Here is a 24,962-nt window from a genome sequence, read left to right as displayed (position 1 = left end):
TATCACAATTTCAGAATGGTTAAAACCATTAAAAATCAGTTCCCAGTGGCTTGTTATATTTTTCAAAGTTTTTTTCAAAATTTTACCCATCACGCAATATCCCTAAAAAAAGCTTCAAAGTGCCTGATTTTAACCATCGTTATATACACCCGTCCATTTTCCTGTGACGTCACATAGTGAATACAAACAAACATGGCGGAAAGAACAGCAAGCTATGGCGACATTAGCTCGGATTCACATATGTTGCTCCAAAACCTGTATGTGTCAGGCTTGTCCCTGACAGTTTGACTGTTTTAGTTTTTTCTCTGTGTTTGTCTTAGTTTCCTGTCAGCGCTTTTATTTTGTCTTCATTTCCTGAGTGTCTCCCTGAGTGCTGCTTCCCCTCAGCTGTGGCTGATTGGCACCTGGCCACACCTGGTGTCAATCAGCCAGCTACTATTTAAACCTGCCTTCTCCTCCAGTCATTGCTGGATCATTGTCGTTCCTACCTGTCGTGTCGTTGTTCTTAATACTTGTCGTCGTAGCTCTGTCTACTTTTGTTTCACTCTGCTCATGTCCTAGTTCCTTCGTGTCACAGTAAGTGTTTTTGGTTTCTTGTCCACAGTTAGCCTCTGTGCTATTTTTAGTTCATAGCCAAGTTTGTTCTCCGCCTTGTGCGCGCTTTTTGTTACCCTTTCGTTTGTTGTTTTGCCTTAGTGTTTAATTAAATCATGTTTTCTCGTACAATGCCTTCCGCCTTCTCTGCATCTTGGGGTTCGTCACCTACAAACTCTGACAGTATGTACCTTTCAGCATTAATGGCGCCTTCACAGATGTGTAAGTTACCCATGTCTTGGGCACTAATACACCCCCCATACCATCACACATGCCGACTTTTCAACTTTGCGCCTATAACAATCCGCATGGTTCTTTTCCTCTTTGGTCCGGAGGACACGACGTCCACAGTTTCCAAAAACAATTTGAAATGTGGACTCGTCAGACCACAGAACACTTTTCCACTTTGTATCAGTCCATCCTAGATGAGCTCAGGCCCAGCGAAGCCGACGGCGTTTCTGGGTGTTGTTGATAAACGGTTTTCGCCTTCCATAGGAGAGTTTTAACTTGCACTTACAGATGTAGCGACCAACTGTAGTTACTGACAGTGGGTTTCTGAAGTGTTCCTGAGCCCATGTGGTGATATCCTTTACACACTGATGTCGCTTGTTGATGCAGTACAGCCTGAGGGATCGAAGGTCACGGGCTTAGCTGCTTACGTGCAGTGATTTTTCCAGATTCTCTGAACCCTTTGATGATATTACGGACCGTAGATGGTGAAATCCCTAAATTCCTTGCAATAGCTGGTTGAGAGGTTTTTCTTAAACTGTTCAACAATTTGCTCAGGCATTTGTTGACAAAGTGGTGACCCTCGCCCCATCCTTGTTTGTGAATGACTGAGCATTTCATGGAATCTACTTTTATACCCAATCATGGCACCCACCTGTTCCCAATTAGCCTGTTCACCTGTGGGATGTTCCAAATAAGTGTTTGATGAGCATTCCTCAACTTTATCAGTATTTATTGCCACCTTTCCCAACTTCTTTGTCATGTGTTGCTGGCATCAAATTCTAAAGTTAATGTTTATGAGTTTGAACATCAAATATGTTGTCTTTGTAGCATATTCAACTGAATATGGGTTGAAAATTATTTGCAAATCATTGTATTCCGTTTATATTTACATCTAACACAATTTGCCAACTCATAAGGAAACGGTGTAGTATGCAAATATAATTTCATTCAAATAGCACACACTCAATTTGCCTCAATGATTTTCATCTTTGTGGTTTCACCAACAGGGAACCAGTCCAGGCCAACTGTGTTCGTTGGAGGAAGAGGTTCTCTTTCCCCTGTAAAATGAGCGCCAATGCAGGAACTGGCGTATTGGATCCCTGTGTGTGTCGTGTTTCAGTCAGAAAGGTACATCATTATTATTAACCTGACCCCTGTGCCTGTATTCGTCTATTTTATTGGCTGATGTTTGTTAGCAATTTGATTATGCTGTAATATAAATTATCCATTCATCCATCAATTTTCCTCCGCTTATCCGAGGTCAGGTCGCGGGGGCAGCAGCCTAAGCGTTACCAGGCCAGCCGGGAGACATAGTCTTCCCAACATGTCCTGGGTCTTCCCCGTGGCCTCCTGCCGGTCGGACTTGCCCTAACACCTCCCCAGGGAGGCGTTCGGGTGGCATCCTGACCAGATGCCCGAACCACCTCATCTGGCTCCTCTCCATGTGGAGGAGCAGCGGCTTTACTTTGAGCTCCCCCCGGATGGCAGAGCTTCTCACCCTATCTCTAAGGGAGAGACCCGCCACCCGGCGGAGGAAACTCATTTGTTTGCGGATGACTCGGCCCTGCTGGTATCAGACAAGAACAAGTCACAGGTGGAGAAAATCCTCAGTGCTGAACTCTGTAGAACTTGCATGGCTCGCTGACAACAAGCTATCCATACACTTGGGTAAAACGGAATCGATCCTGTTGGGGTCCCACATCAACCTTAAGAAAGTCAATGACTTCACTATAAAAGTGGGTGACATTGTTATCACCAGGAAAGATGAGGTCACCTACCTAGGTTCCATTCTAGAGGCTAATCTTTCCTGTGATAAAATGGCAACCAAGGTAATCAAAAAGGTCAACCAACGAACGAGATTTCTCTATAGAATCTCCTCTCTGGTCAACAAAAGCACCATGAGGGTTCTGGCGGGAACTCTCGTTCAACCCTTTTTCCATTATGCATGGACCTCCTGTTACCCTAGCACCTCCAAAACCCTCAAATCTAGACTCCAAACATCCCAGAACAAGCTAGTCAGATTACTAACCACGTTAAACCCAGATTCCGATCTAACAAAGGTCTTAACTCATTCTCTTTCTATGCCACATCAATGTGGAATGCGCTCCCAACAGGTGTAAAAGAAAGTGCTTCTCTATCCTCCTTCAAAACCGCAATAAAAGTACACCTCCAGGCAGCTACAACCCTAAACTAACACCCTACCCGTTGTTGTTAATAATCAAATGTAAACAATCAAATGACAGATGAAGAAGATACCACCATGAGCAACGTGAGCTGAGACCGTCTCTACACAAATCCCAGTATGTAACGTTATAAAGGGCATAAACGCGCCAGTGACATACGATTTGAAGTCGTTTTTCTAATATATATCCACCTCTTTACAATTGGTGAGATATATACTCCTCACGAGGGTGATTTGGCGGAAGATAAGGTGCCTCGAACGCCGAGTGACTAATTGTTCGCCTGCAACCATGCCACAACGTGGAACAAAGGAATCAAAACGCGCCCGGGATCAATTGTCCTCAAGTGAATTGGACGAAAATGCAACGTTTACTCCGGACGATCGAAAAATGTTGCAAGTTATGGTTCAAAAACTTGAAAAACTTGACATTTTAGATGAACTAAAAACTGACGATTCTGTCACCGATTCTGTTCATAACTTTTATGGACAGAATTTCTAGGCGCAGTCAAGGCGTTGAGGGGATCCGGTTTGGTGGCTGCAGGATTAGGTCTCTGCTTTTTGCAGATGATTTGGTCCTGATGGCTTCATCTGGCCAGGATCTTCAGCTCTCACTGGATCGGTTCGCAGCTGAGTGTGAAGCGACTGGGATGAGAATCAGCACCTCCAAGTCCGAGTCCATGGTTCTCGCCCGGAAAAGGGTGGAGTGCCATCTCCGGGTTGGGGAGGAGATCTTGCCCCAAGTGGAGGAGTTCAAGTACCTCGGAGTCTTGTTCACGAGTGAGGGAAGAGTGGATCGTGAGATCGACAGGCGGATCGGTGCGGCGTCTTCAGTAATGCGGACGCTGTATCGATCCGTTGTGGTGAAGAAGGAGCTGAGCCGGAAGGCAAAGCTCTCAATTTACCAGTCGATCTACGTTCCCATCCTCACCTATGGTCATGAGCTTTGGGTTATGACCGAAAGGACAAGATCACGGGTACAAGCGGCCGAAATGAGTTTCCTCCGCCGGGTGGCGGGGCTCTCCCTTAGAGATAGGGTGAGAAGCTCTGTCATCCGGGGGGAGCTCAAAGTAAAGCCGCTGCTCCTCCACATCGAGAGGAGCCAGATGAGGTGGTTCGGGCATCTGGTCAGGATGCCACCCGAGCGCCTCCCTAAGGAGGTGTTTAGGGCATGTCCGACCGGTAGGAGGCCACGAGGAAGACCCAGGACACGTTGGGAAGACTATGTCTCCCGGCTGGCCTGGGAACGCCTCGGGATCCCCCGGGAGGAGCTGGACGAAGTGGCTGGGGAGAGGGAAGTCTGGGCTTCCCTGCTTAGGCTGCTGCCCCCGCGACCCGACCTCGGATAAGCGGAAGAAGATGGATGGATGGATGGATAAAAACTGACGTTTCAGAGCTGAAAAAATCAGTCGAGCACAATCACGCTGAAATGATGGAGAAAAAAAGGAACAGACAACGCTAAAAGTTGAGTTCACAAGCCTGAAACTCGAAACTACAAGACTGACAACGGAGAACGAGAAATTAAAGGCAGACTTGTTGGAACTCCGCTGCAGGAGCATGCGGGACAACCTGCTAATCATGGGAATTAGCGAAGATGGAGGAGAAACTTACGACATTGCGGAGAACCTCGTCAGAGCCTTTCTGCAGGAGCAACTCGGCATCCCGGAGGAAAAAGTTAAGAGGATCCAGATGGAACGAGCACACAGGATTGGCAGACGCAAGGAGGATGCTAAACCAAGACCTATGCTTGTAAACTTTACTAACTCCAAATGCAAAGACGAAATGCTTGCTCTCTCTAGAAGACTGAAAGGCACTAAATTCTTCATGACCAGTCAATATCCGATCGAGGTGGTGGAGAAACGACGTAAGTTTATTCCAATTATGAAGTCCTTTAGGCTGAAAGGACAACAAGCTCGTCTTGTTGTGGATAAACTGTACGTTAACGGTGAGCTGTACAGAAACATGTGAGGAACAATAACAATGTCGCGCAGTGATGACGTCATCGCAACATCACCATGGCGACGACTTGACGGATATAAATTGACATTTTGTTTTTGGTGCTTTATAGTTTATTCTGGGACTGGACAATGTAGTTAGATGTTGGGAAACGGTCAGCGAATAATATATTTTAGGGGTTATGTGTTTGTTTGTCTCGTGTGCTGTGGTGTGAATGGTGTGTCTGTGGGTTTAGTAGAGGGGATATTGGTTTCCTTGGAAATAGCAAGTGATGCTGCAGTTTTTAGTTACAAGATTTTCATGTCTATGAAATGTATGGTATTAAGAGAATCAATAAAATATATTATGAATTTACTCAGGTCATATGGTTTATAGGAATGATAATGAAGTTGGAATAATTAGTTATAATTGCAATGGTCTTGCAGACAACAGAAAAAGAAAACTTATATTTATGTGGCTGAATGAAAAAGAACAAGATATTTTTTGTCTTCAAGAAACTCATTCAACAAAATTAGATGAAGAAAAATGGAGAAAAGAATGGGATGGTCCGATTTTCTTTTCACATGGTCACAGAAATTCAAAAGGTGTTATGATTTTGATTAAAAAAGCTTTTAATTTTCAATTTAACTCTATGGAAAAAGACCCACAAGGACGCTGGTTAATATTAAATATGATTATTCAAGGTCAAAAGATGTGTGTTTTGAATCTGTATGGGCCAAATGTTGATGAACCTTCCTTTTTTGAAGAAATAAGTGACATGTTGCAAGAACAACAAGGCGAAATTATTGCTGTGGGGGACTTCAATGTTGCTTTGGATACGGTTCTGGACCGAAAAGGGAATTTTTCAATGAATTATCATCCTCAATCTTTACAAAAAATTCAAAATGTTATGGATGCATTTGATTTAATTGATATCTGGAGATTCAAAAATCCTAGGTTAGTACGGTATACATGGAGAAGACAAAACCAGGCAAGTCGTATTGACTATTTTTTGATATCATTTTCATTGCTAAATAAAGTGGCGCAGTCAAGGCGTTGAGGGGATCTGGTTTGGTGGCTGCAGGATTAGGTCTCTGCTTTTTGCAGATGATTTGGTCCTGATGGCTTCATCTGGCCAGGATCTTCAGCTCTCACTGGATCGGTTCGCAGCTGAGTGTGAAGCGACTGGGATGAGAATCAGCACCTCCAAGTCCGAGTCCATGGTTCTCGCCCGGAAAAGGGTGGAGTGCCATCTCCGGGTTGGGGAGGAGATCTTGCCCCAAGTGGAGGAGTTCAAGTACCTCGGAGTCTTGTTCACGAGTGAGGGAAGAGTGGATGGTGAGATCGACAGGCGGATCGGTGCGGCGTCTTCAGTAATGCGGACGCTGTATCGATCCGTTGTGGTGAAGAAGGAGCTGAGCCGGAAGGCAAAGCTCTCAATTTACCGGTCGATCTACGTTCCCATCCTCACCTATGGTCATGAGCTTTGGGTTATGACCGAAAGGACAAGATCACGGGTACAAGCGGCCGAAATGAGTTTCCTCCGCCGGGTGGCGGGGCTCTCCCTTAGAGATAGGGTGAGAAGCTCTGTCATCCGGGGGGAGCTCAAAGTAAAGCCGCTGCTCCTCCGCATCGAGAGGAGCCAGATGAGGTGGTTCGGGCATCTGGTCAGGATGCCACCCGAGCGCCTCCCTAAGGAGGTGTTTAGGGCATGTCCGACCGGTAGGAGGCCACGAGGAAGACCCAGGACACGTTGGGAAGACTATGTCTCCCGGCTGGCCTGGGAACGCCTCGGGATCCCCCGGGAGGAGCTGGACGAAGTGGCTGGGGAGAGGGAAGTCTGGGCTTCCCTGCTTAGGCTGCTGCCCCCGCGACCCGACCTCGGATAAGCGGAAGAAGATGGATGGATGGATGGATTGCTAAATAAAGTGACTGCAATATCAATCGATGATAAATTACGTTCTGATCATAATTGTATAGGATTAAATATTGCAATTGAAGAAAATACACGTGGGCCCGGATATTGGAAGTTTAATCAAATGCTTTTACAGGATGAGGAATTTATTGAAAAAACAAAGCAATTTATTACTGACTTTTTAAAAAATAATGTAGGATCATCAAATCCCCAAATAGTCTGGGAAGCCTTCAAATGTTGTTTTAGGGGATGTGCCATTTCGTACTCTTCATGGAAAAAAAAACAACTTAAAATGGCAGAACAGGAATTAAAGAAAGAAATTGAGGATTTACAAAAAAACATTGATAGTAATGATAATCCAACTAGTGAGCAACTGAATTCCTTTACAGCCAAACAAAAGGAGTTAGCAGATTTAGTTGAACAACAATTATTGAAAAGTTATGACTGCAACAGAGCAATCTGGATGAAAAAAGGTGAGAAGTGTTCAAAATTATTTTTAAATATCCAAACAAAAAATCGTTCTAAAAAGAACATTTCCAAGCTTATTAAAACAAATGGAAAGGTATTGGACACACACACTACATTGTTGAAAGAAATGGAAAATTACTTTAAAAATATTCTTTCTAATCCGGTAATTCCTCCAGAAATTACACATTTTTTTCCAAAAAATTATGAAAGAAAATTGAATTCAGAAGAAAGCCATTCATGTGAAGGCCTCATTAGAGAGGAAGAACTTGTGGAAACTGTTAAATCCTTTCATCCAGGGAAAACCCCAGGATTAGATGGAATACCTATTGAGGTTTATCAAGTTTTTTATGAAGAGCTTAAGAAACCATTGCTTTCTAGTTTTAATTACTCGTATAAAACAGGTTTTTTGTCTAATACTCAAACAGAAGGTCTTATTTCTTTACTATTGAAACAGGAAATAAATGGTCAGCACAAAGACCCAGTTTATCTAAAAAATTGGAGGCCAATAACACTTCAGTGTTACGATGCTAAGATACTGGCAAAATGTTTGGCTACACGACTTAAGTCTGTTTTGTCAAATATTATTCACCAAGATCAATCAGGTTTCCTACAAGGAAGAAACATAGGAAACAATATTAGACAGTTATTAGAAATCATAGAAAATTATAATATGGAAAATAAAAGAGGATTAATTTTTGTAGCTGACCTGGAGAAGGCATTTGACAAAATTAGCGTAGATTTTATTTGTAAAAGCTTAGTTTTTTTCAATTTTGGCAACTCCTTATTACACTGGATCAAGACGCTATATAATAAAACTAACTGTAGAATTATTAACAATGGATACATCTCTGGGACAATACCGCTATTAAGAGGTCTAAAACAAGGGTGCCCCTTGTCTCCATACTTATTTATTATTGCTTTGGAAATATTGGCGATTAAAGTTAGATTAAATGAAAATATTGACGGGCTCATTAATAATAATATTGAAAGTAAAATAACAATGTATGCAGACGATACAAGCTTCTTTATCAGCCCCAATCCCCATTGTTTGCGGAACCTTCTTGAAATTTTGGATATATTTTCACAGCAATCTGGCCTTCAGCTTAATTATGATAAATGTAAAATGTTAAGGATCGGAAAACTAAAGGGAACGTCCTTTCGAATGGAATGCAAAGTGCCTGTTTTGTGGACAGATGGTCCAGTTAATATACTTGGTGTTGTTGTCCCAGAGAATCTGGAAGACCTAGGCTCAATAAATTATGATAATCGACTAAGAAAGCTGGACAAAATTATGCAATTATGGAAAGGGAAATCCTTAACCTTGTATGGTAAAATATCTATTGTCAACTCGTTAATTGTTCCTCAATTTATTTATTTGTTTTTGTCATTACCAGCTCCATCACAAAACGTTTTTAAGATTTATGAGCGGAGGGTCTTCGATTTTGTCTGGGACGGCAAACCAGAAAAGATTAAAAGAAAGGTTTTGTACAATGAGTATGAATATGGGGGCCTGAAACTTCTCAACCTTGAAGCTATGTGTCTGTCTTTAAAAGCATCAATTGTTCCAAAGATGTATTTCAACACTGAGTGGTACACAAGTGTCCTGTTGGACAAAAAACATGTATTTTATCAAAAGAAATTGTATCCTTTTTTACAAGTGATCCCCTCCCATTTTTCTTATGTAGAGAGTCTGCTGGGAAACATGGCGGGGTTCATAAAGGAAACAATCCACTCATGGTGGTGTTTTCAATTGTATGTGCCAGAAAAAAGAGACAATATTTTGCAGCAGATAATATGGATGAACTCTAATATTGTAATAGATGGAAAGCCTTTCTTTTGGAAAAATATGTTTTAAAGAGGAATCATTTTTGTCAATGATATTATAAATGAGAATGGTAAGATTATGAAGTATGAAGAATTTATAACTATGTATGGTGATGCTTGCTCAAGCTTTTCATTTAATCAACTAACTGGAGTCATTGGGAAAAGATGGAAACAAATAATTAATTATGGAACTACTAAATTATTTGTTTGTAAACCTCTAATAAGAAATTCGAGTTGGCAAAAAGGAACTAAAATAAATAGAAAAATATATAAGTTTTATTTAATAAAGAAATCTTTGAAGGCTGCCCCATACAACACATTTGGAAAATGGGAGGACTTTTTTGACTGCCCGTTGCCGTGGGATGCCATATTCAAACTAATCTATAAAACTACTATTGATGTGCAAAATCGTTATTTTCAAATTAAAATTATTTATAACTTCTTACCCACGGGGAAAATGTTAAAATTATGGAATATGACAGAGTCAGATGACTGCCGATTTTGTTGTCAGGAGTCTGAATCCACCCTGCATTTGTTTTGGTATTGTCATATTGTGTCTTCCTTTTGGGTGGAAGCTGAAAAAATGTGTTTAAGGATTGGTTTGTTTATGAAGCTTGATGTGGTTTCTGTTATTTTGGGAGAGTTCATTGACAATCATGATTTAATCAATTTAATTATAGTACTCGGTAAAAGGTTTATTTTTAAGGCCAAAAACAGATATTCACTTAGTATTACTTTCTTTAAAACATTTATTCAGTATTTTTTAAGATTATATGCTATCTGTTGTTGTATTCCCTAACTTTTAGTGACCTGAACATAAGCTGGACTGTACATACTTTTTTTGTTTTTGTTTTTAAAATGTAATTTTGTTTATAGATTATATGCAATCTGTTGTGTTCCAAAATCTTCTGTTTTTTTTTTTGTTTTTGTTTTTTTCTCAGTGTACATGAATGAAGGTGTGTGTTGCTGGACCCGACTTGGACATTGTCTGGACTGGACCTGGTTTTAAAAAACAACAACCTTTAAACGAAGCTAATTTCATTTACAACCAGGTCTGGTGAAGATAAGGTCCTTTCTTTCCTTTTTTTATTTATTTTTTAATTTATTTTTTATTTTTTTATAGATAAGATAAATAAATATTTTCTTGGATAAAAGGGAAAGTAAACAATATAAAAATAATTACATAGGGGAGAAGAAAGAAGAAGAAAAAAGTAATTAAATGAAAATGTTAGTGGACCAGCAGCACAAACAATCAAGTGTGCTTCAGGGACTGTGTCCCTTGCAGAAGTGTTGTCCATGTTGTGGAAACCAGAGTATTGTTGGCAGAAAGAAACAACCCCTTTTGTGTGAGTGGGTGTGTGTGAGTGTGAATAGGGGAGGGAGGTTTTTTTTTTCTGGGTTGATGCACTAGTTGAAAGTGTATCGTGTGTTTTTGTCTAAAAAAAACAAAACAAAAAAAACAATCAAATGTAGATACTTTTCTTATGCTTTCTGATCTCTCTCTCTCTCTCTCTCTCTCTGTCCACTACTTGCTGTACATATCCTACCAAGTCAGACCTACACTGTTTCAATGTCCATTTCTCTGTTCTCAATTGTTGATGACTGATGATAACAACCAAACATAACCCCCCCCTGCACACCCCGAATTGTAAATAATGTAAATAATTCAATGTATACACCCTGATGATTATCTTGTGTGATGACTGTATTTTGATGATAGTATATATCTGTAACATGAGGATCCTGGCCAGATGAAGCCATCAGGACCACATCATCTGCAAAAAGCAGAGACCTAATCCTGCAGCCACCAAACCGGATCCCCTCAACGCCTTGACTGCGCCTAGAAATGATGTCCATAAAGGTTATGAACAGAATGGGTGACAAAGGCGGAGTCCAACCCTCACTGGAAACGGGTCCGACTTACCGCCGGCAATGCGGACCAAGCTCTGACACTGATCATACAGGGAGCGGACCGCCACAATCAGACAGTCCGATACCCCATACTCTCTGAGCACTCCCCACAGGACTTCCCGAGGGACACGGTCGAATGCCTTCTCCAAGTCCATAATATAAATGATATTGTCATTAAACCAGGTTACAATAAAGACAACAAGACTGTAATGCTAATGGTTTGGTAATGGATGGAGGTCATAATCAATCTTTTTTCAGTTAAGTTGATTAAAACTTGGTTGCAATTAGCAGTGGCGCCCTCATTTCAATCTTAACTGGTTTATGGTTGAAAGAATAACAACATGGCAACTATTATTGTGGTGTTAACAAGGCTGGCTCTGAAACAGAAACTCAACACCCTCAACCAATGAGAAAGATGTTTGTAAGAAACAATTGCTCTGTAAAACTCACAGAAATGTTGTGGAATGCACATCTTTCATTGGTAGCAGACAGTTTCCTTTATCGCCATGCGGCTGACTGGTTGAGCTGGTATTAGCTATGCAGGCCTCAAGTTTCCATGTTGTCCTGTGATGTAAACAAACAGAAGTTATGTTTCTATCTAAAACACATTGCAATTTGGAAATGATTCATCACTGCCTTATTTGGCGCATTTGTAACATTTCCGTGCTGATTCTCAAGAGTAGCATGAAACTGAGTCTGCAGATGAATACAATCAAGCCAAATATTTGAAAAAAATAATAAAAATAAAATCCCCATGCTTATAGTGTAACTTAAGTTTGACTGACTCAGTAACAAGTGAAGCCACATTGTCTAACCTTTTTAAAGGAAGCTCCAAACTAGAGATGTCCCGATCCAGGTTTTTGCATTTCCGATCCGATACCAATATTGTTTTTGCATTTCTGATCCGATACCGATACTGGCCTATCCGAGCATGTATTAAAGTTTAAAGTTATTTAGCCTACTTAGTTGTCAGAATCATGTTGAAAAGGGTTTTAGTACTCTTGATAACAACTAGCCAGCTGAATTAGGGGAGTTTGAATAATACACAATGGTTGGTAACAAGAAACTGACCTGTTTATTCAAGGATAAACACAAAATAGACAAAATTATACATGACAAACAGAAATGGCATCATTGAACTAGGGCTGGGCGATATGGCCTTTTTTTAATATTGCGATATTTTAAGGCCATATTGCGATACACGATATATATCTCGATATTTTGCCTTAGCCTTGAATGAACACTTGATGCATATAATCACAGCAGTATGATGATTCTATGTGTTTTGATTGATTGATTGAGACTTTTATTAGTAGGTTGCACAGTGAAGTACATATTCCGTACAATTGACCACTAAATGGTAACACCCCAATAAGTTTTTCAACTTGTTTAAGTCGGGGTCCACTTAAATTGATTCATGATACAGATATATACTATCAGATATATACTATCATCATAATACAGTCATCACACAAGATAATCACATTGAATTATTTACATTATTTATAATCCAGGGTGTGGAGGGGGGCGCCGGATGTAAGTGTCAAAAAGACAGCCAAAAGAGTTTGATATGAGAATAAATCTAAAGTTAAAATATAGGGTAGAAATGCACCCATTTGCAGGAAATGTAGTCTTGATTTTCAAAATTTTCTTTCAAGGCTTGCATGTCTACATTAAAACATTCTTCTTCATACTGCATTAATATATGCTACTTTTAAACTTTCATGCAGAGAAGGAAATCACAACTAAAAAAATCACTAATTTTTTCATACGGTGTTGGTGTGGACATTTTTGCCTCAGCATTTTGATGGTGTGGACGTGTGGCACCGAATGGAGATAAGCGTCTCGACAGACATTACAATATTTGAACAATGATGACGAAAAGTGTTTTCTCTGTCGTGTCCGTGTGTCGAAAATTGTTATGCGCTTATTTTTTTATTAGATTTTGTGCGTGGCATAGATTTGCCGTGCGCAGAGGACGTTTAAACAGTGCCAATTGCACAGGCGAGCACCTTAGAGGGAGCGTTGCTCGCACGGCTGCGCTAGCATCACAGCTAACGTTAGCCATGCTGCTACCTCTCTGCTCGGGGAGGGCTTATACGTATGTGACGTATGTGGTGACAGTATGTGACGTATGACGTGACAGTATGTGACGTGTGTAAGAAGGTGCGCTTGCTGTCTGTGAGAGGGAGACACAGGAAAGAGTGAGAAGAGCCTGTCGTGTAATGCCAGCAGCTAAAAGCAACTGCGTGCCTGTGGATGTGTTGAAGGTGTGCTGGAAAATGCGGAACGGAAATTACGGAGCAGCAGAAAAGTGGAATGTATTATTTAAATCGGTGTGTTGGAAAACACGGACCGTAGTTTTTTTTTAAACTGGATCTGGATCGGCATTTTCCCATGCCTTGCCGATACGCAATTTTTGGCAAATATCGGCAGCCGATCCGATCCAAATATCGGATCGGGACATCCCTACTCCAAACACTTGGTGATGTTATCAATTTATTTTAAAGATGACATTACATTCATGAATTTAAAAGTCATTTATGGAAGGCAATTGTGTCACAGCACAAACCGGCGATGTTCAGAGACATTTGACCGTCACATGTCCGTAGCGTGGTCCAGGATTGATGTGTTTTGTCCTACTTCATCATGCTGAAAGCCTCAAGACTTTTTGTAACCACCGCCATCAAAGATGACATTGTTTGCCTCTCTTTCTAGGAACTGAAGGGGGGGAAGGCGTATGCTAAGGTAAATGCACACATCCTTTTTATTCCACCAGAGTGACTTATAGCAGATGTAGGCCCATCTTTATGATGGGAAAACTGAGATTATGATGAATACATTCTGTTTGTTTACGGGCCGATTCCAAATGATTTGCATGTTTTATTAGGTTTAAAAGTAGAGATGTCCGATAATATCAGACTGCCGATATCGGCCGATAAATGCTTTAAAATGTAATATCGGAAATTATCGGTATCGCATACCTGCCAACTTTTGAAATCAGAAAAACCTAGTAGCCAGGGTCCAGGGGTTGCAGGCCCCGGTAGGTCCAGGACAAAGTCCTGGTGGGGGGCTCAGGCTTCGCCCCCCCCGACGCAAAATGATTATTAGCATTCAGACAGGTTAAAATGTTGCTAAAACCATCACTTTTCTATCAGTCACAGTGACTTTTCAAAACAAAAATATTACAGCAAAAATCATATGGGTTGATTGACATGCTTATTCTGTAAGCTAACTTCAATAGTTTGAAATTATTTTGACAGTTAATGCCAGTTATCCTGTCAACCTTTCACAAGACTTCAATTTGTTAATTGAAAGTATAAACACTTTTTACAGTAAACAAATGGTAAAACAGTACTAAACAATTCCATTAAAAAAAAATTGGTGTCATTATCAACTTTCTGTCCAAGCTTGTATAATCTACTGCCTTGTTCAATTGTAAAAAATAATCTGTGCCTAAAATTCACATTTCTATCACAATTATCATACTGTAAACATGGTAAGCTAACTTCATTCAAATTAATAGTCCTGTCAATAGCATGGAATTACAATTCAAATGTAGTTTTTTTGTAAGCCTTTCAAAAGAATTCAAAATATGAAAAATTAATGAAAATTAATTGAAGCCATCAGACACTTGAAAAGTGGCACATCACATCTCTAATGTAATCATTTGAACTTTTCAACAGAAATAGCACTGCAAAAATATTAAGGACATACTTCTGTATTTTGGTAGTTATGCTGTCAACATTTAACAAGATTTCTTCAACTTGGACTTGAAAGCATAAATAGTATAAACACTTTTAACAGTATAACAGTACTAAACAATTCCAATAGATAACATTGGTGTCATTACCTTTTTGTGGCTAAAATCCAAATTTAGCAGCGGCATTAGACTTGTGTTTTTTTCGCGTAGTTTTCACCCTTTTTGGAACGGATAATTATTCCCGGATAGGCTTTTGAATATTCTTCACGGAATGACTGCAGTTTTCTTTTCGGTTTAAGACTCGTTTGCGATTTTTCTCCGGCTGATTCCATGATCGTTCGCTCGTTTGGAAACAATGGCAACTGGTGCCTCGTGCTTGGCAGCGGTGCTATAAATAGCCTCGCGCATGGCATTCGGAATGGCTCGATAGGAAGTTACGGGAAGCAGTGTCGATTGTCATTGTTGTTACGCGATTTCGCGAATAAAACTTAAATTTTTTTTTTTTTTTTTTAATTAATGAAAAACTGTATTTTTTATCACTGCAACCGTAACCCGGAATAGGTTGATGAAAACCGTACTAATTACGGGAAAACCGGAGTAGTTGGCAGGTATGGTATCGGTTTCAAAAAGTAAAATGTATGACTTTTTAAAACGCCGCTGTGTACACGGACGTAGGGAGAAGTACAGAGCGCCAATAAACCTTAAAGGCACTGCCTTTGCATGCCGGCCCAATCACATGACATCTACGGCTTTTCACACACACAAGTGAATGCAAGGCATACTGGTCAACAGCCATACAGGTCACACTGAGGGTGGCCGTATAAACAACTTTAACACTGTTACAAATATGCGCCACACTGTGAACCCACACCAAACAAGAATGACAAACACATTTCGGGAGAACATCCGCACCGTAACACAACATAAACACAACAGAACAAATACCCAGAACCCCTTGCAGCACTAACTCTTCCGCTACAATATACACCCTCCCCTCCCCCCACCTCAACCTCCTCATGCTCTCAGAGAGAGAGCATGTCCCAAATTCCAAGCTGCTGTTTTGAGGCATGTTAAAAAAAAAATGCACTTTGTGACTTCAATAATAAATATGGCACTTTTTTCCATAACTTGAGTTGATTTATTTTGGAAAACCTTGTTACATTGTTTAATGCATCCAGCGGGGCATCACAACAAAATTAGGCATAATAATGTGTTAATTCCATCCATCCATCCATCCATCCATCCATCTTCTTCCGCTTATCCGAGGTCGGGTCGCGGGGGCAGCAGCCTAAGCAGGGAAGCCCAGACTTCCCTCTCCCCAGCCACTTCGTCCAGCTCTTCCTGTGGGACCCCGAGGCGTTCCCAGGCCAGCCGGGAGACATAGTCTTCCCAACGTGTCCTGGGTCTTCCCCGTGGCCTCCTACCGGTCGGACGTGCCCGAAACACCTCCCGAGGGAGGCGTTCGGGTGGCATCCTGACCAGATGCCCGAACCACCTCATCTGGCTCCTCTCGATATGGAGGAGCAGCGGCTTTACTTTGAGCTCCCCCCGGATGACAGAGCTTCTCACCCTATCTCTAAGGGAGAGCCCCGCCACCCGGCGGAGGAAACTCATTTCGGCCGCTTGTACCCGTGATCTTGTCCTTTCGGTCATGACCCAAAGCTCATGACCATAGGTGAGGATGGGAACGTAGATCGACCGGTAAATCGAGAGCTTTGCCTTCTGGCTCAGCTCCTTCTTCACCACAACGGATCGATACAGCGTCCGCATTACTGAAGATGCCGCACCGATCCGCCTGTCGATCTCACGATCCACTCTTCCCTCACTCGTGAACAAGACTCCGAGGTACTTGAACTCCTCCACTTGGGGCAAGATCTCCTCCACCCTTTTCCGGGCGAGAACCATGGACTCGGATTTGGAGGTGCTGATTCCCATCCCAGTCACTTCACACTCGGCTGCGAACCGATCCAGTGAGAGCTGAAGATCTTGGCCAGATGAAGCCATCAGGACCACATCATCTGCAAAAAGCAGAGACCTAATCCTGCAGCCACCAAACCAGATCCCCTCAACGCCTTGACTGCGCCTAGAAATTCTGTCCATAAAGGTTATGAACAGAATCGGTGACAAAGGGCAGCCCTGGCGGAGTCCAACCCTCACTGGAAACGTGTGCGACTTACTGCCGGCAATGCGGACCAAGCTCTGACACCGATTATACAGGGAGCGAACCGCCACAATAAGACAGTCCGTTACCCCATACTCTCTGAGCACTCCCCACAGGACTTCCCGGGGTACACGGTCGAATGCCTTCTCCAAGTCCACAAAGCACATGTAGACTGGTTGGGCAAACTCCCATGCACCCTCAAGGACCCTGCCGAGAGTATAGAGCTGGTCCACAGTTCCACGACCAGGACGAAAACCACACTGTTCCTCCTGAATCCGAGGTTCGACTATCCGGCGTAGCCTCCTCTCCAGTACACCTGAATAGACCTTACCGGGAAGGCTGAGGAGTGTGATCCCACGATAGTTGGAACACACCCTCCGGTTCCCCTTCTTAAAGAGAGGAACCACCACCCCGGTCTGCCAATCCAGAGGTACCGCCCCCGATGTCCACGCGATGTTGCAGAGTCTTGTCAACCAAGACAGCCCCACAACATCCAGAGCCTTAAGGAACTCCGGGCGGATCTCATCCACCCCCGGGGCCTTGCCACCGAGGAGCTTTTTAACTACCTCGGCAACCTCAGCCCCAGAAATAGGAGAGCCCACCACAGATTCCCCAGGCCCTGCTTCCTCATAGGAAGACGTGCTGGTAGGATTGAGGAGGTCTTCGAAGTATTCTCTCCACCGATCCACAACATCCGCAGTCGAGGTCAACAGAGCACCATCCCCACCATACACGGTGTTGACACTGCACTGCTTCCCCTTCCTGAGGCGGCGGATGGTGGTCCAGAATTGCTTCGAAGCCGTCCGGAAGTCTTTTTCCATGGCCTCACCGAACTCCTCCCATGTCCGAGTTTTTGCCTCCGCGACAGCTGAAGCCGCACACCGCTTGGCCTGTCGGTACCTGTCTGCTGCGTCAGGAGTCCCATGAGCCATGTGTTAATTCCACCACTGTATATATCGGTATGGGTTGATATCAGAATCGGTAATTAAGAGTTGGACAATATCGGAATATCGGCAAAAAGGCCATTATCAGACATCTCTAGTTAAAAGTTAAAACTCCACCCTGTCTTCTGCTGTTAAACAACAGTCTAGAAGATTCTCTGGCTTAATTCACTGTTTTTAAACTGTTCATAATACAACCAACGTTTGCAAAAGCTGGGGAAAGCATGATGATTCCTCTGTGGGTATGGTATGGTGATGCACGTTGTTGTTTTGGCACCAAACACACCCTTTGGAATAACTGCTAACAGACTTACCTTGGTTTCAACAAAACCATAACATGTACCTGTTTATGTTTTAGAATTCAGTTGAATTCCGAACACAAACGTCTCCTATTAGTGTGTGTGCATACTTATGGAGTCATTTTTCTTTATTATTCTAATGTATCCCTCCCACCCCACTAAAATATCTGTCTGCTTTGTAGTTGAAGTGTATATTCGCTAGGGTTGTAACGGTACACAAACATTTCGGTTCGGTACGTACCTCGGTTTAGAGGTCACGGTTCGGTTAATTTTTGATAAAGTAAGAAAACAACAAAATATACATTTTTTGGTTATTTATTTACCAAATTTGCAAAATCTTCCACCAAAAATATTTTTCTTAGTGGAATATTTGATGTGAAGTAATGGGAACCTTGGATAGGTCAATAATTCATAATTGTCAAGACTTGGTCTTGGGTGTATGCTTTTCCGGGAAGCAACGGAAAGTTGGCTCGGGCGAGACGGGAATGTGAGTACCGTATTTTCCGCACTATTAGCCGCACCTAAAAACCACAAATTTACTCAAAAGCTGACAGTGCGGCTTATAACCCGGTGCGCTTTATATATGGATTAATATTAAGATTCATTTTCATAAAGTTTAGGTCTCGCAACTACGGTAAACAGCCGCCATCTTTTTTCCCCGTAGAAGAGGAAGTGCTTCTTCTTCTACGCAAGCAACCGCCAAGGTAAGCACCCGCCCCCATAGAACAGGAAGCGCTTCTTCTTCTACTGTAAGCAACCACCCGCCCGCGTAGAAGAAGAAGAAGCGCGCGGATATTACGTTTCATTTCCTTTGTGTGTTTACATCTGTAAAGACCACAAAATGGCTCCTACTAAGCGACAGGTTTCCGGTTCATGAAAAGACGCAATCTCTCCATCCGCACACGGACTACTATTTCACAGCAACTGCCTAAAGACTTTCAAGAAAAGCTGGCTACTTTCCGTGCATATTGTAAAAACAAGATAGCTGAAAAAAAGATCCGGCCAGAGAACATTATCAACATGGACGAGGTTCCACTGACTTTTGATATTCCTGTGAACCGCACTGTGGATACAACGGGAGCACGTACGGTGAATATTCGCACCACAGGGAATGAGAAGTCATCCTTCACTGTGGTTCTAGCTTGCCATGCTAATGGCCAGAAACTTCCACCCATGGTGATATTCAAAAGGAAGACCTTGCCAAAAGAGACCTTTCCAGCCGGCGTCATCATAAAAGCTAACTCGAAGGGATGGATGGATGAAGAAAAGATGAGCGAGTGGTTAAGGGAAGTTTACGCGAAGAGGCCGTGTGGCTTTTTTCACGCAGCTCCGTCCATGTTGATATACGACTCCATGCGCGCCCACATCACGCTGGATTTTAATATATTATTAAAGTTTGACTGACCTATCTGACTGTTTTTTTGACATTCCTTTAGCGCAGTTAGATGCGGCTTACAACACGGGGCGGCTTATAGGTGGACAAAGTTTTGAAATATGCCGTTCATTGAAGGCGCGGCTTATAACCCAGGGCGCCTTATGGTGCGGAAAATACGTTACATTTTTTATTTAAAGACTATAAATACAAAACAAGGAAGTAAACAAAAGGCGCGCACAATGGCGGAGAACAAACTATGAAACTAAACACTTGCACAAAGGCAAAAACTATGAACAACAAAAAACACTAACTGTGGCTTAATAAACAAAAACTTACTTGGCATGGAACCGGCATGAAAAAAGAGCCGCAAGGATCATAAGGGTGTGGAGAGTGTGCAGAAGCATAAATATGGGGATGTCGTCAGAACGACAAACTGAAAACAATGAACTTAAATACTATAGACATGATTAACGAAAACAGGTGCGTGACTCAAAACGTGAAACAGGTGCGTGACGTGACAGGTGAAAACTAATGGTTGCTATTGTGACAAAACAAAACAAAAGTGCACAAAAAATCCAAAAACAAAACATGATCACACAGACATGACAATAATAACATTGATTTTGATTCAATATTATGTTTTGAGCAATGACCGTTTGAAAGAGAAAAAAAAATAGTCAACATTGCAACTTTTTCTAAATTACATTTCACCTTTAAGCTTTTTTATTTCACCTTTGTTATGTTTTTGTTTATTTTAATAGTATTTTTAGAATGTGCCGTGGGCCTTTAAAACATTAGCTGTGGGCCGCAAATGTCCTCCGGGGCACACTTTTGACACCCCTGCTATAGATAATAAAAAATTAAATGTGATAAATCTATGGATAAAAAGCAGAGCCTGGCGACACATGCACGTTTATCATAACTCTCTCTCTCTCTCTGTCTCTGCCCCTCCCTCACCAATGCTGCTGTTTGTTTTGTTTTTAACCCCTTCTTAACCCTGAACGTACATTGAAAATACACGCAACCCTAACTCAAAATGCCGGACATTCGAGGCATTTAAGAAACTCCGCCCTGACAGCTCTGCAAAAGAGGACATGTCCGGTGAAAAGAGGACGTATGGTCAGTCTATCCTAGCCCGTTAGCTGCTAGCATGCCGTGTGTTGTGCCTCGGTGTGCATTGTTTACACAACGTGCGTTACGCTACTTAATATGTCCGTGTGGAAACTCGTTCGGTACACCTCCGAACCGAACCGGAACCCCCGTACCGAAACGGTTCAATACAAATACACGTACCGTTACACCCCTATTCATACTTGCCAACCCTCCCGGATTTTCCGGGAGACTCCCGAAATTCAGCGCCTCTCCCGAAAAACTCCCGGGACAAATTTTCTCCCGAAAATCTCCCGAAATTCAGGCTGAGCTGGAGGCCACGCCCCCTCCAGCTCCATGCGGACCTGAGTGACGTGTTGACAGCCTGTTGTACATGCATATGTGACCCACCCATAATGTGTCACATTTTTGTGTTGATTTATTTAGTTTATTTTGTGGTTTGAATTCGTTTTTGGAGCTGTCATTACACATTTATCAGTATTCACATTGGTCAGTAGGGGGCAGTAGGGCGTTTCTTCCGAATTGAATGCTATCACCTGCAGACCGGGAGCGTCTTGTCATTCTGATGAGAGCGACCAGTCTGTGAACAATTGAAACGTCCTGTGTGCTTTTTCCTCCTGTATAACAGGTTAGTTTTGGTGAATCAACTCACTGAATAGTATCCATGTGATCTTTATAAGTTTAAGTACACATTCTGATGGTGGAGCCTAACTCTAAAGTGTTTGTGAGTTGTAGTTTGTATTTGTGAATGAATCCAGTGCACAGCTGCAGTAATCAATACAAAAAGGCGACGTGAGTACGCAATGTTTATATAGGAACTTCTGATCCTAATTCAGACTCCCAAATTAGAGCTCCCGTTTTCTTATTGATTTTATAATGTATATTTGTATAATGTGTGTGTTCTGAAGTAGTGACAGAGAATAGAACAAGGATGGACAATTCAACCCTTAACTCAACAATGAGTAGATGAGTGTTATGTGTGTGTATATTAGTAAATAAATGAACACTGAAATTCAAGTATTTCTTTTATTTATGTATATATATATGTATATATATATATATATATATATATATATATATATATATATATATATATATATATATATATATATATATAGCTAGAATTTACTGAAAGTCAAGTATTTCTTATATATATATATATCTTAACCACGCCCCCAACCACGCCCCCCACCCCCCACCTCCCGAAATCGGAGGTCTCAAGGTTGACAAGTATGCCCCTATTATTCGTACAATTAAAGTACATTTATTTTGGTGTCATTTGGAGTATATACTGTACAGTAGTGCAACACATAACGACTATTTCGAAAGTTGACTAATCATTGACTATCTTAATGATTAGTCGACTAATCAGATTACGAAGCCTACGCATGTTCAGTGGCTCTACTTTAGCCTTCACCTTTTAAATGCACATTTAGGCTTTTTTAGGCATGAACTACCTATCAATTACGTTGACTACTTCATTGTATTTATACTGTGTGTGCTCTATTAAACTGTTGTCTATTTTAAAACAGACAAAGTTTCAATACAAAACAAAGTATCAATGTGTATGTAAAGGAAAGGGCAGTCAAAATAGCAGCAATAAAAACAAACCAACATTGTCTAGCTTCCTTAAAAAGAAAATAACATTCTGTGATGTTATTGTGTTTGAAATGGTGGATTTTGCCTTAAATGTTAGTTAAATCAATTTTTTTACACACGGACTATTATCGACAAATTGTATTGTGGAATCATAGCATCCCGAACGTACAGTATAGACCATACTTGCCAACCTTGAGACCTCCAATTTCGGGAGGTGGGGTGTGGGGGGTGAGGGCGTGGTTGGGGCGGGGGCGTGGTTAAGAGGGGAGGAGTATATTTACAGCTAGAATTCACCAAGTCAAGTATTTCATATATATATATATATATATATATATATATATATATATATATATATATATATAAATTGTCGGAGGCAGATATTTACATATATCCGAATTTAAGTTGTACTTCTTTTATTTCATAGTCATATTTGAAAACAGCTCGTGTTTTCCATTTCTTCTCTTGCTGCTCTGTCTGCAAGTAAACTGTGTGTTAACCTTAAGTTCTTTGGAATGTGTTTTGACTAGCATTTGTTTTGTCTACAGAGATGGGACGAGAGAGAGGGTGGTGGGATCGGGAAGACAGACAATTTTGGGAGGCGCAATAGAATGTTCTAGGGTTAGACTGGTCTCAAAATGTATATTGGCAAAGCTTTGAGAATATACAACAAAATACCTATTCTGTCTCTGGTGGTTTTTCAACTCAGCTTTAAAGTGTCGTAAAGAGCTTGGGAGCGAATTGTGACTTGAATTCCCTGGGAGGAACAACTGGTCCAAAACGCAACAATATATATATATATATATCCCCGCGACCCCGAAGGGAATAAGCGGTAGTAAATGGATGGATGGATATATATATATATATATATATATATATGTATACATATATATATATATATATAAGAGATAATTGACTTTCAGTGAATTCTAGATATATATATATATATATATATATATATATATATATATATATATATATATATATATATATATATATATATATATATATATATATACCGTATTTTCCGCACTATAAGGCGCACCTAAAAACCACAAATTTTCTCAAAAGCTGACAGTGCGCCTTATAACCCGGTGCGCTTTATATATGGATAAATATTAAGATTCATTTTCATAAAGTTTCGGTCTCGCAACTTCGGTAAACAGCCGCCATCTTTTTTCCCGGTAGAACAGGAAGCGCTTCTTCTTCTACGCAAGCAACCGCCAAGGTAAGCACCCGCCCCCATAGAACAGGAAGCGCTTCTTCTTCTACTGTAAGCAACCACCCGCCCGCGTAGAAGAAGAAAAAGCGTGCGGATATTACGGTTCATTTCCTTTGTGTGTTTACATCTGTAAAGACCACAAAATGGCTCCTACTAAGCGACAGGTATCCGGTTCATGAAAAGACGCAATCTCTCCATCCGCACACGGATTACTATTTCACAGCAACTGATATTCCTGTGAACCGCACTGTGGATACAACGGGAGCACGTACGGTGAATATTCGCACCACAGGGAATGAGAAGTCATCCTTCACTGTGGTTCTAGCTTGCCATGCTAATGGACAGAAACTTCCACCCATGGTGATATTCAAAAGGAAGACCTTGCCAAAAGAGACCTTTCCAGCCGACGTCATCATAAAAGCTAACTCGAAGGGATGGATGAAGAAAAGATGAGCGAGTGGTTAAGGTAAGTTTAAGTTTACGCGAAGAGGCCCGGTGGCTTTTTTCACGCAGCTCTGTCCATGTTGATATACGATTCCGTGCGCGCCCACATCACGCTGGTTTTAATATATTATTAAAGTTTGACTGACCTATCTGACTGTTTTTTTGACATTCCTTTAGCGCAGTTAGATGCGGCTTACAACACGGGGCGGCTTATAGGTGGACAAAGTTTTGAAATATGCCGTTCATTGAAGGCGCGGCTTATAACCCAGGGCGCCTTATGGTGCGGAAAATACGGTATATAAATAAATAAAAGAAATACTTGAATTTCAGTGTTCATTTATTTACACATATACACACACACACAACACTTCTCTACTCATTGTTGAGTTAAGGGTTGAATTGTCCATCCTTGTTCTATTCTCTGTCACTATGTTTCTAACCATGCTGAACACCCTCTCTGATGATGCATTGCTGTGTGGCACGCACAAAAGTGCTTTCATCAAATGCACTAGATGGCAGTATTGTCCTGTTTAAGAGTGTCACAACATTGCTGTTTACGGCAGACGGACTGCTTTACTGTAGACGTTCTTTATATTGTGGGAAAGCGGACTCAGGTCCGCATGAAGCTGGAGGGGGCGTGGCCTCCAGCTCCGCCTGAATTTCGGGAGATATTCGGGAGAAAATTTGTCCCGGGAGGTTTTCGGGAGAGGCGCTGAATTTCGGGAGTCTCCCGGAAAATCCGGGAGGGTTGGCAAGTATGGTATAGACATTGTGGAAATTAGCCAATTTAACCCAAAGTATATCATAAAAACATGAGTCCTTACTTCGCATGAATGGAAGTATTTTTGTGACGGCCTTTCTTTTGACTTGTCCATTTCATAATCAGACCTTCCCGAAAAAAAAATAACATCTGTGTAATTGTTTTTCCCTACAGCTCGGTTTCGCAAATCTGAATTTATCGGAGTTTGCCGGCTCAGGCAGTACAACACGAAGATGTCTACTGGAAGGTTACGACACCAAAAATACTCGCCAGGATAACTCCATTCTTAAAGTG

The 24,962-nt window shown here is 41.6% G+C and overlaps 1 protein-coding gene across 2 annotated transcripts in view; it reads left to right on the top strand.

The window, feature by feature from the left end:
* Positions 1-24,962, top strand: part of fam102bb (family with sequence similarity 102 member Bb) — a 108,869-nt gene that overhangs the window by 24,022 nt on the left and 59,885 nt on the right. For both annotated transcript variants that reach the window (XM_061975498.2, XM_061975497.2), the window contains exons 2-4: positions 1,833-1,953; positions 13,776-13,805; positions 24,843-24,959. In XM_061975498.2, coding sequence (XP_061831482.1) covers positions 1,833-1,953; positions 13,776-13,805; positions 24,843-24,959 — 268 coding nt within the window. The remainder of the gene's footprint in view (positions 1-1,832; positions 1,954-13,775; positions 13,806-24,842; positions 24,960-24,962) is intronic.

Source organism: Nerophis lumbriciformis, linkage group LG14, assembly GCF_033978685.3.
Source record: "Nerophis lumbriciformis linkage group LG14, RoL_Nlum_v2.1, whole genome shotgun sequence".
Taxonomy (NCBI): Eukaryota; Metazoa; Chordata; class Actinopteri; order Syngnathiformes; family Syngnathidae; genus Nerophis; species Nerophis lumbriciformis.
Note: the sequence above shows the minus strand (reverse complement) of the source record. Positions and strands in the feature narration are given on the sequence as shown.